Below are 14,934 nucleotides of genomic sequence, written 5' to 3'. Positions count from 1 at the left end.
AGTGACTGAGCTTAGTCCTGTTTGAGTGCCTAAGGGTTAAGGACAAGAATAACAATCCCATAGAGGCAACAGCGCTATTGTTACAAAAATGGACAGTTGTAACAAAAGATGAAAGAGAGGTGACAAATATGACAGGAAATGTACTTTTGAATCTATTGTGTGTTAACCAATCAGATACTGTCTGACTTAAAACAATCATCTTACCTCCTCCACTCACTGAAATACGGGTGAGGTCCCCAAGAGAAAACACTGTCACGATGATCATCTTATGGATTACATTGTTTTTTCTTCACCAAGGATGTAAGTGCTTTTTTGTTTTTTAAAAATGTCAAAAATGTTCTTAAGTATTTACCTGTCAAATAGGTATGTATAAATTGTTGTTAAAGTAGTTTTGCACTAATAGGTTACCACATCAAACAATATTTGTTTTTTTCTTTTTTTCTCTTCAAGTTACTTTTTTTTCTGCTTTCTCTTAATTCAGATACTGTAGTTCCAGTGAAAACTGTTCAGCTTGGTGAACCAGCGACTATAACATGTGCTATACCCAAAGAGCTCAGCAGTAGAGGAGTCCACTGGTACAAGCAGAGCTTTGGGGGAACTCTGAAGTTAATAGTGACAGTATTCAAATCTACAGAACCTACTTTTGGTCCTGAATTTACTAGTTTGAAATTTGACATAGGTGATGATTTTGCCAGCCTGACCATTTTGAAAGCAGATCAAGATGATGAGGGAATCTATCACTGTGCAAACACAGAAAGGATTGGAGTTAAATGGAGTTTGTTTATAGAAGGAAAAAAAAGACCTACTTTTACAAAGCTTGTTATTCTTTCTAATCTTTCTATCTTTTCTCTTAATTCAGACTCTCTGGTTCCAGTTAAAACTGCTCAGCTTGGTGAACCAGCAACCTTAACATGTGCTATTCCCAAAGAGCTCAGCATTAGAGGAGTCAACTGGTACAAGCAGAGTGTCGGGGATACTCTTAAATTAATAGTTACACTGTATAAATCTACAGTTGATTTTGGTCCTGGATTTTCGAGCTTAAGATTTGGAGTATACGATGGTAAGAATTTTACCAGCTTGACCATTTTAAAGACAGTTCAAGAGGATGAGGGACTCTATCACTGTGCAAACACAGAATGGATTGGAACTACATGGAGTGGGACGTATTTGTTAGTAAAAGGTAATAGGCCAACCTATTTTGACAAACTTTGGCATTTTTTTCTAAGCATGTTTTGAAGAATGTCTTTGTATTGCACAGGAAACACTCAGAGGACATCAAACTATGCAGTCAGTCAGTTGCTGATAGAATCAAATCCAGTCCATCCAGGAGACACAATGACGCTCCAGTGTTCAGTCTTCTCTGATTCTGAGAACAAGACGTGTCCAGGAGGTCTCAATATTCTCTGGTTCAGAACTGGATTAAATAATATTTATCCAAACATCATCTACACTGACACAAATAGCTATAATGAATGTGAGAAAAAATCTGACTCACAGGAGAGGTGTCTTTATTACTTCTCTAAGAACGTCAGCTCCTCTGATGCTGGGACCTACTACTGTGCTGTGGCCACATGTGGGGAGATATTATTTGGAAATGGAATTACACTGGATACTCGAGGTAACGTTATCATTGGTCTATCAAATGTAAAATATATGTGAACTTGCACTTTTACAAGTAACCATTAGCTTTTATTTATTACACACTAATCTCATATTTTCCTTTTATCTTTTATTTTAATGTGACTGCAGAAAGCAGTGTGTGGTCACAGAAAGACAGTAGAGCTCTTTTTTTGATCTTTGCTGTCGTGGTTATAAGTCTGATTGTTACTGCTGTCCTCATATACACAATCAAGATAAACAACAGTGATCATTCCAAAGGTAATTTAAATTGGTTGTAGTTCTTTGTGTAATAAAAGCATATAAATCTTACATTTTTATTAACTGTTTCCTCTGTGTTTCATAATTAAGTTGCAGTCCTGCAGAAAAACTTTAGTTGTCAGAAAGGGCAACAGGTACAGTACTTAAAGCTAAAATTATTTTCATAATTTTTTCTGTTTATTTTTTAAAGTTTTGATATATCTAATATTTTAATGGCTGTATTTTCCCTAAATAAGGACACATGGCTTTTATCTGCTGTTGTCTTTACCATGATGGAAGCTGAAAGAAGTAAAAGAACAGATCCAAAGGCAGCAAAACAGCGGCAGATCTACATGGCTGTCAAGGCTTTTGGGCTCGATTAGGTCTATTTACCATCCTTTGGAATGAAATAAACTTTTTTTGCTGTTAATTTGGCGCTAATAGGTTTTTGTCTTTCCATAGGCATTATTATTAATGTCTAGATGTATTTAAATTGAAAATGTACATACTTGCATACATGTCAAGATCAGTCCTGAATACCAACATTCCTAGTTTTGCCTGGAATGTATGATACTCAGGTAATTAGGGTGCATACTACACTGGCACACACCCATTGAAGTTAAAATGTCAAAAACAGAAAGCTATGAAATCAGGGGATTATTATTGTTTGTTATTATATAGTGAATATGCAATCTACCCCAACTGTATTTTTCTGTTTCTATTTTATGATTTACATGATGATATCACCATGAATAAGTAAAAAAGAAAGAAAAGTATTGTAACCACAATCAAAGAGTAACAGGAAATTACTGATGTATTCAAACAGGGGAAACATCAGAGAACATCCGTAAAATAAGTGATTTTGATCATTGCACTGTCTGGTATAGACAGGATAAATCAATAATCAACAGTGGATGTAATTTATCATTTGGCATCATTGTCTTTACTATATTTTTGGGACTTTGTTGTAACATAATGCCCTTATTCTTATGGTTATTGTATTTCTCAACATTAACACAATTAATAAATGTAATTTAAATGTAATTAATAAATAGAACACCTTCTAGTGCAAATACAGTATTGTCCAACTTCATTTGGCAGTTTTCTAAACATTTGTCATCACCAGGGCTGGATATTTTAGAATCTATGTCATTAACATTGAAATAGTCATAGTTAACAATGTAGTGGAGTTAGGACCCAAATACAGACTCAGAATGAATCAACAAAAGATGGAGGTCTGTTGCAGGAGTGCAGCAAAAACCAGACTGAGGCAACGTGAATCAAACTTGGGCACATAAATTGTTTGATCTGTGAATTAAGATAATTGTATTAACATCTCTTTTTTAATTAAGTAAAAAAGATGTTCAAAAAAGATAAATATTAACTTTCACAGTCAAGAATGTGTCATTGCTGAATACATGTGACTACCCAACCCCCATTTGACAGAAATATTCTGCTTTATTCTCTTTATTGATTTTTATGATAGTAAAAAATATTGAGATGCTTCTTTTCTCATTCTGAAATGTGAATGAATTCAACAGAAATGATTTTACAAAGTCAAAAAGATCGTCTAAGGAACCTATGCAGTGTGAATCAGTGCTTCAGAGGAAAGACAAATAAGAGGACCAATAAGAGACAAATAATACAAGGATTAATAAATAGCAGTACATCTTAGCACAGTACAAAGAACATCATGATTTTTCTACTAGAAAACAAATCCACTTACATGGTGTACAAAGGACCCGATTTCAGCTTGACATTTAGTTTCTATGGACAAAAGTCCACTGAAATGTTTTGAATCAGAAAGACCAGCAACGGTATTCAAGATGTATTTCAAAATATTTTAAAATAAATGGATACAAGAAGAAAACCTCAGAGGACCCACCGATCACTAGAGAATGCAACAATCTGCCATAAAGTGGAAGCATGAGCCAGTCTTTAAATATTGCAAGCTGATGAGTGAATGCTGAACATGTGTGATGTCTAAAAGTCAAGAAGCTTAAGAAAACATGAACTCCACCCAAAGGTGGGATAGTAAGGAAAATCTAGGCCAGCTCTCCACCTGAGAAGAGAGGTGGAATGATGGTCTTCACTTCTGGTTTCCACAGGTAGACTAAAGGGCAGACCGAGAGGAGACGGTGAACCAGAAGTTAGACTTATCTGTGCACCTGGAGCTTGCACCTGGCCAGGGTTGAGCATGCCCGTAATTCCCTGACCTCCTTTGCCACTGGGTTGTACCCAGTTTGAGGCTTCCCTGGGGTATCAACCACTGCTCTTGAGTCAAGAGACCAAACTGTCTGCCCCACCAGTTCAGCACTATATTTGTCACTATTGTCGTTTATAGGGTGGCACCAATGCAGCCTTACTTTGAACTGAGGAACAGAATAAGCGGCTCTCATATTGTCATTTGACCTGGCTCCTGACTGCTCTCAGGAGCAGAAGATTGCTTACATTTATTAAATAAATCTAAGAAACTGTAAACCAACGTCATTGGAACAGTTTAAAATAGACTTCTTGCTTACGCCTCAAACTCCCCAGGAACATGAGATTTCACTATATTTTTCACATCTTACCTAAAGACTTTTCAGTTCAGCATATCAAAACATTATACGATGCTAATTATAAGCAACTGAAAAAGCTTGAAATGTGAAAAAATAAAGCTATAATGTTGTTGTATTACTCTTCTTTTAACTAAATTGTTACTATATTAAAATATTACTATATTTCTAAATGCATTTGCTATTTAGTGATTATTGCTCTTGTTTTTGGCCCTGTACAACACTTGGATTCATTAATGTTGTAAAGACAATAATTATTAACCTTTGTTACTGAGCTCTGCTATCACCATGTTATTATCAAAAAGGGCCAGGATACAGGTAAGAAGAATTGCAGGTGAAAATAATGGGACAATCACACAGCAAAAAGCAAAACCCACCTTTAGAGAAAACAGACATTAACAGACTTGGGGATACAGTAGTACCAAGACATTAACACAGAGTCAAAACAGGAGGAGAAGTCAGTGAAACACTGTGGAAAGCTAGAAATCAAATCAATCCAGAAACATAAAACTCAATAGAAGTTCAACAAAAATGTAACTCACATACAGACACACTGAAGTAGCCTACAATCAGTTTTCCTATATGAGAAAGTAATACAAAAATACACATTTACAAATACAATACAAACACAAAATATAAATATTAATGACATGCATAAATGTTAAACTTGTAAGTTGGGGTGATTAATTACCAAACTGAAAGGCTAGCGCTCTCTCACAAGAAAACAAAAACAAAATGATTTTCTATTTCTGTGAGGCTGCAGCTATTATTAAATGCTAATAACTTATAAATATACTATGTCTGGTACTCAAGGACTGCTCACACATTAGAAAGGGCATTAGGTGTAATTATCTGCTTGGAGAACAGAGTACACACTGTGTACACTCTTCCTTTCTTTCTTTTTGAGGCTGCCATATCGCGCCATCGGCCCCTCTGGCCAACACCAGTAGGCGGTAGGGTAAAGTGTCTTGCCCAAGGACACAACGACCAGGACAGAGAGCCCGGGGATCGAACCGGCGACCTTCTGATTACAGATACGCTTCCCAACCCCCTGAGCCATGGTCGCCCTCAATTAAGACACATTCACAATGTAAACTATTTTAAATTCATTAAAACTTTGAGTGTGATCTGTGAGATCGGCAGAAAAAGAAAAACATTTTACCATTCACAGCCAAGAATGTGCCACCACTGAATTTAGGAGAATAATCTGTTCCAGTGTGACAGAAATATGTTGCTTCATGCTCTTTACTGACATTTCTGATAGTTAAAAAATACTGAGATGCCTTTTTATAACTGTGAAACGAGAATCTTTGAATTCCTCAGAAATAGTGCTTTGGCCACGGATGACTTTGGCAACAGTTTGGACCATATGTCCAAGAGGCTGTTTATGCCAGTAGAAATATTTCATTTCCACCCCAGAGACATTACACACTAAAGTAACATTGTCACCAGGTTCAACAGCAGTCAAAGAAATCGGTGGAAGAAGGTCAGCAGTCAGAATCAGGGCTGTGAAACAAAGGAAAATAAGAACAGTTTCAACACTACAGGACAATATCAATGTAATTACCTGTCGAAACATTAATAAACAGCCTTAGTAAAGATGTGCAGTGCAGTACAAACAACAGTTTACTATGATGCTTTTCTCTCTAGCAAAGAAATGTACTTACATGGTGTACAAAGAAGAATCAAAGCAGTCAGTTGTGCGGTCATTGTGGTGCAGCGCTCTTATCGCACACTATGAGCTCCTCTTGCCCAAATGGAAGTTTTAGTCGCAAGGTGATGAATATTTTCAGAGCAGAAGTCAGTGAAAATATAGGAAATGACCTTCCTCCTGTTTAGGAAACATGTTTTATCTTTTCATTTGGTAACAGATGTATTTCTTTCTTAGTAGCGTTTGGTAGACGTGTGAAAGCAATTATCAGTTTATTTATTCTGAATATTTAAAGTATGACTGAAATTCTTGTTGATAAGATACGATAAGATGACAGCAGTTGGAAGAAAGAACCTGCAGAATCCCTCCATCCCACATCGTGGGTGCTGCAGCCACTGAAGGAGATGCTCAGTGCTGTCAGAATCTCCTGCATGGGGTGGGAGATGTGGTCCAACAGCGATGACAGCTTAGCCAGCGATCTCCTGACACTCACCACCTCCACTGGGTCCAGAGGGCATCCTAGAACAATCATAATCCCAGCACGAGCTCTGGGAATTTGTTTTAGCTTCATCGTGTTTGTAAATCAGACAGACCTCACTCTTATGATGCAAGCTATTTTATGTCATAAACTAAAATGTTCCAGTTTACCAGAGTTTAGAAAATTAGGTTGATCAATTAAAATAGTAATGACCTAACTTTAAATATTATAAATATTTAGGAACATTTTTAATTTCAAATGATTCAGAAAAGAGATATTTTGAGAGCTACACCACCTGTGGGTTTTAGGGAAGGCTTGTAGGCACAGTAGAAACAGAGCTTTATATGTGTCTAAAGGCGGCAACTCACCTCACTTCGCCAAACTCATTCTCATTTATATGTGTCAACTGCCAATAATATACATCACTGTATTCTGTACAAGTATTGGTTTGCCAAAGTGTATGACAGCTTTCTCATGTTTAACCGAATCATGTTAGAAATACAATCCGTGCTTATAGTCTGAATGTCTGATGTGAAAGTGTTTTCATCTAACATTTCAGTGATTCAAAGATATATTCAACTGCCACACTCACAAATGAAGGGTGTGGAAGGCCTCTGACCAACCTCTGAAGCGGTTTCCTCAGAACAGACCTAAGAAGTAAGAAACTTCTCAGCTTTTTCAAGTCATTATTTGTTTGTGACACCATGAAACAGTCCTCTGAGGTGACTATAGAGAATGAAGGGTGTTATTTCAACCACCTCCCCAACTCTGTATGCTGGTTTTGTGTGTCTCTTCCTGCTTAGGTTACTTATATGCAGACTGGTGTGGGGTACTTTTCACAGTGACAGTTAAGCTCAATCCAGTCTTCTGATTTCACATCTTAATACATCTTCAAAACTAGCCTCTTTATCTTTGGCTGCATACCATGTCCTAATTCTGCTATCATTTGGATATGGTATCAAGCAAAGGTAAAGTGCTAGATGATAAAGACAGGAACTTAATGACAGACTGCAGTTCTGTTAAAGAACTGTATATATTACAATTGTACATGTGTCCGCCACGACCTTAGATGGACACATGGGTTTTTATTACACTAAAACAGCCGATCTCTTGATTTTAAAAAGGATGAATAAAGGTTCTTGCTGGTCTCACAGCACTTTCTAAAGGCCCTCCGCATTTCTCTCAAGAGAACAATGAGCAAAGCCACATGCAACAGCAACACTGACAGACAAAGGTTGTGGTGGGCCATGTCTCCATCCTTTGACCAACCACTGAAGCTGTTTACTCACAACAGAACTAACTGTTAACTTGAACTGGATAGGAAGTGAGAGAAGAGTCAGCAAGCTACTTTTAGATGAATTATATAATAATCTGGACAAGCTGCCTGTCCGTCGCTGTTCTAAGCCAGGCATGTTGGAAACAAACCACATCAGGGCTTCAAACCTGTAAACAATAATTTGGCAAACATTTTAAAAGTTGTGCCGTTGCCACAGAGGCCAGGAGGAACAATTGATTTGCACCTCCCCTCTTATACCGGCTACTATGAAAAAAAGGAATCACAAAAAAGTGTGATAACAATGGTCACATATGACTGAGAAGGTGGATCTCTACCCTTCCCTGTTTAACTCTTTAACTGCCTTTGTAAGCTTTTTTTGTTATACTCATGACGATTACATATTGTCATCTCACTTTTCAAAATGTTTTAGAATAGTGGTGCAAGACCACCTTCTTTAGATGACATTAGAGAATGAGACAGAAAGAAAAGCCCCTCACATCTTTCTTTGAAGGTCCAACCACAGAAATGCTTAAGTTTCCATCCACAGTTGTTTGTTAGTGATGACTGTGACTTTGTGTTTGCCTCAGTGTGCAAACAATGCTCTGCAAAGAAATATAAGGAAGACATTGCAAAGGTAGATAAAAAGCTTCTCAAGAGACCTTTCGTCTTCCTTTGTTTCGTGCAAAACAAAGAGCAGTTTAGTACCACTGTTTTGAGACAACAATTGCATCGTCAGACTAACATTTATCCTAATTAGACCATTACAGAAAGTGTTCTGGTCTGTGTTTGTTTATATACTTTTTCATCTGCTTTTTGTATCAGAATGTAGTAAAATCACTCTAAGCACACAGAACTGACATCTCAGTTTAAGAAAAATAAATAAATAAATCAACTTCTCAATGCTAATTGAGTTAATTGAGAATGAATTTTAACTGAGAATAAATTCTATGCTGAACTTTAAAAAAAGAATTTCATGACATACCAGTTGATATGATTGATACGATTTTTTGAAATATAAATATTTATAAATAAATAAAACATGCTAATTAGATGCAACCACATCCTACATAAGGAGCTTAAGAAGATGTCCACCACTTGCAAGGTAAGTAGCATGGTGCTAGGTAGTGGACATCTTGCTTTGATTAAGTTTTATTGATTCCATGACTTTTTCAACCTGTTGCTGAAAACTTAAATACTGTAAATACTGTAAAAACAACAACAACAACAACAACAAACTATTACAGTATAAGAAATAACTACTATTGATACTACACTGAGGTAAAAATCTTCTTGCATGCCGTATACAACCCTGACATTCCTCTGCACCTCTGCAGTGGCAGTCAAGCAAGGGCATCTGCTCATAGGGATGGTGATCATAAAACTTCCACCTCCAAGCACTGAAGAACTCCTCTATAGGATTCAAAAATGGGGAATATGCTGGGAGGAGCTGCATCATCAAACAAGGGTGCACTGCAAACCACTCTTTTACAAGGTGAGAGTGGTGGAAAGCCCCATTATCCCAGATAATGACAAAGAGCCTCAACAGCTTTCTCTCCTCAGGTGTGATTGGCCTCTCATGAAGTGCATTCGGGAATGTCATGAGGCGTTATGTGTTTTATGGGCCAATAGTGGGGATATGGCATTGGACAACCTCATTGGAGATGGCAGCACACATGGTTAGGTTGGCACCCCTCTGTCCTGGAACTGTGAAAGTAGCCCTGTACCCAATGAGGTCCCTTCCATGTTTCCTCACTTTGCAGAGACTGAACATAAATGAAGACATGATGTGCCCCTGCAGCTTCAAGCAAAATTACAATGAAGGGGGCTCCAGTTGACTTTAACTGCATGATGTGACAAGGCATTATTACAGTATAGTGGAGTTTCCTTACCTCCACCTATTGGCATCTGGCCTTCTTCAAAACACCACAGTTCCTTTGAAATTGAACTCTGTAGAGCTGCTTCGTGGCCATAAGGTTGTGTCTTAGGATGTGGTCAGTGGTGGTCAGGCTCACGTTGTTGATGTTCCTTAATATGCCCTGAACTGCGATCACTGCTGCCCTGACTTTACGCAGTCGTTTGGTATTGTTTGCCACAACCATTTTCACAATGGCTGCCTCCTGTTCAGCACTGAAAATTCCCCTCTGCCACCTCTATTCTATAAAGAGTACTTTTAATGTGAATTTGGAATTTGGAAAACAATTACATAAAGTATATCACTGAAGATATTTCTGTATATACTGTACAGCAACATTACCTGTTCTCTAATGGATGCAAAAGTGTTTCTGTTTAGAACAGGTTGTACTCTTTGTGTTAGGATGTCTGGGCCGTTGACCCAGGGTTTTTGAGTTTATTATATTATTTATACTGTCTAGTTTTTGGTTTCTTTGAGTTCTGTCTTATGGCTTAGGTCTCTGTCTTCTTTAGTTGCTCTGTCTCCCCTATCACCTGCATCCCCTTGTCTAGTTCGCGTCTATGTGTATCTTAGTTCCTATATCCCCGTGTTCAGTCAGTGTTTGTGTCTGCCCTGTTCCCACGTCTCTGTTCCCTTTGTAGTGCCTGCAGTCTGTGTCTTTGTTCAGTCTGTGTTATGCTTTCCTGTTTTACTTTGAAGGTCTGTGTCTTATCTCAGTGTGTTCAGTTTACGCTTCTTTGTCTCGTCAGTTCTGATTTGCCCCAGCTGTGTTTCCCTCCTGTTATCATTCCCTGATTGCTCCCTCTGTGTATTTAAGCCCTGTGTTTCTCTGTGTCTGTGTCGCGATCTACCGTTTATTTTGCTGTGTGTTTTGTCAATCCGCGGTGTTAGTTTATTTTTGACCTTTTTTCCCCAGTTATGTTATGTTTGAGTTCAGCATTAAAGCTGTTTTGGTTTAAGTTCTGTCTCCGGAGTCTGCACCTTGGGTCCTATTCCTGTCTGCACACAGCCACACCTAACACTTTGTTCAGCCCCTCTAAGTGAAAGGCCATGATTGATAACTTGATCAATAACAGTTGCCCAAATTTCATCTAAAACTTGAGCCCTTCCAACTACACCTAAACCCCGCACATGGACTCCTCTTCCCATCTACCTATTACTATCACTCATTTCCCTTAAACCTCCTCCATCCATGCTGGTGAAGAACAACACAGATATGGCACCTTTTAAGACCTGCAGACTGATTGTTAACTGAAGGAGTGTATAAAGGAGTGTCAAATAGGTGCTTCAGTGATTTTATACTGATCTCGGTTGTGGAGAATTGTGTCAATCAATTGAGAAAAGGTTAACAAATTTGCAAGAGGTGTCTTCTGCTCTGCTGAGATAGTGATGATGATCCCAGTTTCTTTATCCAGGTCAAAGCAATCAAGAAAAACTGTAACGATCATGAACCTGACCTCACGGCCCATTGTTCATTCAGTGGTGCTAGCTCCAGTCATTATACAAAGGTAATGTTTTTAAGACTGGTTAAAATTCTGCATTCAGCTGAGTCTGAAAAAGTGACTTGGATGTGTGACAAAGTGTTTCTATCACTGCAAACGCTACATCCAGATGAACAAAATAAACTTCCTGGGATTTTCTTACCTGAATGATTGAACATGCATCAAGACAGTAAAGTGAAATGCTGATGCGTTAACATATTTTTATTCTTTCCATGGCTATTGTTTCTAATGATAATGTAGCTATAATAATCCTGCATAGACATGCCCGTATTTTGTGCAATTTGGGCAAGCAGTGACAAGGTAATGTATCACCTTTTTTTTTTCTGTACTTCACACATTATAACAAATTGGGAATTGTGATGGATTGTGAATCATTGCATCGCTGACATTCTGGTTATACAGTTCAATGAAAAGCTGTGGAAACACATATGCGCCGCTCTTAATGGGTGATGTACAGATAGAAACATCTGTGATCTGTAGATTTTGTCTTTCTTTTTTTTCTTTTTTTTTCAAATGTTTACAAAAAGCTGATTTCAGCAAAATGTTCTGAGTCAATACAAGATGCACCATTTGTTAATTGTTTTCTACAACACTGGAAAAAACCAGGACATTAAACTATGCTGCTGTTCAGGAGAAGATTGTCACTCTTTGAGACTCAGTGACTCTTCAGTGTTCACTGGTCTTAACATATTATTATCTTTGTATGTTCTTGTTTTGCTTTTTCTGTGTGAGATTAAAATAACCAAATTGATAGTATTTTATTCTTTCATAATGATTATGGTAGTAGAAAGTTAATCCCTCACCCTCTGGATGATCTTTGTCCTTCAAGCTTCACCCTAGGAGCTTGAGGCCCCTATGCAGAATCTTAGCTGTTTGCAGGATTGTGCTCATCTGGAAAAAGAACTCAGATGTTGTTTCTGGAATCTACTGGAGCCACTCTCTCAGTTTGAGCATCACTGCATCGAGGGGTCCAGTTAACACGGAGACCACTGTTGCCTTCACTTCCACATTTCTCTAACTATTCTTGAAGCTCTTTCCTGAGGTTCATGTGGTCCTTTCTAATGTTGCCATCATTTCATATTGCTACATAGATCACTATAGCCCTTTCCTCTGCTTGCTTCCACTATTATGTCCCACTGGTTAGCTTTCACAAGTTTGTCTGTTTCTGGAAGTCCCACAGCTTGGTCATTCTGAACGCCTTTGGGGTGTATCTCATTTTCTAGGCCATGCTCTGCACAAATGGTCCTCTATACTATGCTGGCCCCTTGGTTATGGTGTTCCATCTATAGCCTGCCTGCAAGCATCTTGCACCCTGTTGTTATGTGCTGGATTATCTCATGGGAACAGCCTGCATCTGGTAAACCCGGGTCTCTAATGATCTTGATCTTGTGCTTAAAGTACTTAGATCTTTTGCCTAGAACTTGTTCCTGTGCTGCCGTGATTTGTATGAAGAGATTAGTTTCTTTGTCCAGCCATTGGTACGATCTTCTTTGTCATCTATTTTTTTCCACTTGCTGGCTGTCTTGCAGGATTCTGTCTTTCCACAACGGTTCCTTTTTCATGTGCCTCTTCTTTTGTTGGTTTCTGAAGCCTGAGGTATCACTTAGCACACGATCAGTTGTGACCAACTTTCTTATGTAGTCATGGATCTTTCTTGTATCATCTCAGATAGTGTTTCTTTCTGACAGTCATTAATCCTCAGTGTTAGGGTGCTGGATTAGGGGTGAAACCCTCCATGCATGTTAAGGAGCTTCCTTGTCTTGAGATCAGTTGCTTATATTTCTTTTTTCGTCAGCTTATTGTCTCAACAAGGTTTTTGAGGACTTAGGTATTGATTGGCTGGATTTTGTTCATCCCATTCAGCTGAATCTTCAGAACTCACCTTACTCTCTGCAGGAATTTGACGGTTGAGTCAGTCATAGTGGTCTCTTAGTCATTTCTGTTTAACTGTGGAATTCCAAGGTAATAATAGCTATTTTATCTGCAATGCCACCTTCTGTCTTCTAACTGCACAACTGAATTGGATTTCACTCAATGACCACAAAATTTGCTTTATTTTTCCTCCTTCCTGCAAGGGATCTCAAACACTGGATTAGAGATGGGAGACAAGAGCCACCTCAACAGGACAATGCTCTGCATCTAAAGGACAAAGGTCACTCTTTCAAGGATGCCATTGTTCACATTTTGGGCAGAGAAGATATGTCACAGCCTGGCGAGGGCAGACTGTATGAATTGATGAGAAGGACCCAAAACGCAGACCCCAAGGAACCGGGAACAAAACTTGAATGTTAACAAAGAGTGAGCCGTTTAATGAGGCTGGTAAAAGGTACAAACAAAAGGCAAGGCAAACTGAAGCAAAATTAACACAAACCTAAACTGGGAAATCTAAACAACAATATGAAAAAACCTGGACATGAAACCTGGAGGAAAGAACATGGCGTGAACAACAGACGACCTGACAAGGAATGAACAGAAACACACAGCCTAAATACACACAAGGGTGATGAGGGGAAGTGGAAACACATGGGGAAACAGCTGACACTAGTCTGACATAACGAGACAAAGGAAGCAAAGCTGACTACACTGACATAGGACACAGACCTTCAAAATATAACAGGAAACATGTGACGCAGACAAGACAATATAAACTTGACAACATAAGACACGCAGCATGAAACACATGAAGGGCAAAGGGAAAGGGAAACTGAAATACAGCGGTAGAAAACACAAAGGGAAACTAGTAAACAACTTAGCTACCCTAAAGAACTCAAACATATCATCCAAATAAACTAAAACTCAAAACACTGGGTCAGACCCAGGAACGTGACAAGATAGATAGTTGACTACTAACAAATTCCTGCAGAATTGCTGCTTTGCGAAGTTTTTTTTTTCATTTTTTATCATGTGTTTTCTGCAACACGGGTATCTCAACAACTGCAGTGTTGTTGCTATATAATTTGACCCACGACTTACTCATTATCTCTTTTTGTCAAGAGGCTAAATCATCTCATGCTTGTAAGAGGCATTGGTTCAGCTTTGCTCTTCAGCTCTTCTTGAATTTTGAGGTAGCATTCTTTCTCCCCAGCGAATGATGAGTCTTAAAACTTTGGTTTCAAATGCAAAACATGATATATATCTGCACCTTGCACTACATGCCACAAATTGCAGTGCTGACTGAACTGAGTCCTATTTGAGTGTTCAAGGTTTAAGGACAAGAATAAAAATCAAATAGAGGCAACATTAAAAAAAAAAAAACTTAAAAAGGGGGGGCAGGATAGCTCAGTAGGTAGAGTGGTTGCCCCATGATCGGAAGGTCGGGGGTTCGACTGAACAGCTACCCTGAGGTACCCCTGAGCAAGGCACCGTCCCCACACGCTGCTCCCCGGGCGCTGCATTGGTGGCTGCCCACTGCTTCACTGGGTGAATGGGTTAAATGCAGAGGAGTAATTTCCCTATGGGGACTAACACATACACATTATACATTATACATTACTATACAGTGTTATTGTTTGGAAAATGGACAGTTGCAACAGAAGATGAAAGAGAGGTGATAGGTTTTGCAAAGCCCAGGATGAGGCAATTGCGACAGGAAATGTACTTTTGAATCTATTGTGTGTTAACCAATCAGATACCGTCTTACCTAAAACAACCATCTTGCCTCCTCCACTCACTGAAATACCAGTGTGGTCTCCAACAGAAG

General features: G+C 38.6%; 1 protein-coding gene across 1 annotated transcript; it reads left to right on the top strand.

Annotated features, from left to right (window-relative positions):
- The first annotated feature begins 231 nt into the window (after positions 1-231).
- On the top strand, positions 232-5,260 carry LOC106632634 (signal-regulatory protein beta-2-like). The gene is made up of 6 exons (XM_042216371.1): positions 232-300; positions 860-1,180; positions 1,259-1,618; positions 1,750-1,878; positions 1,969-2,012; positions 2,115-5,260. Exons 1-6 carry the CDS (start codon positions 258-260, stop codon positions 2,238-2,240), a joined length of 1,023 nt encoding a protein of 340 aa, XP_042072305.1. The 5' UTR covers positions 232-257; the 3' UTR covers positions 2,241-5,260.
- Positions 5,261-14,934: the final 9,674 nt, after the last annotated feature.

Source organism: Haplochromis burtoni, unplaced genomic scaffold, assembly GCF_018398535.1.
Source record: "Haplochromis burtoni strain Fernald_Lab_line unplaced genomic scaffold, NCSU_Asbu1 Contig_1029, whole genome shotgun sequence".
Taxonomy (NCBI): Eukaryota; Metazoa; Chordata; class Actinopteri; order Cichliformes; family Cichlidae; genus Haplochromis; species Haplochromis burtoni.
This window is presented reverse-complemented; position numbering and strand designations above follow the sequence as displayed.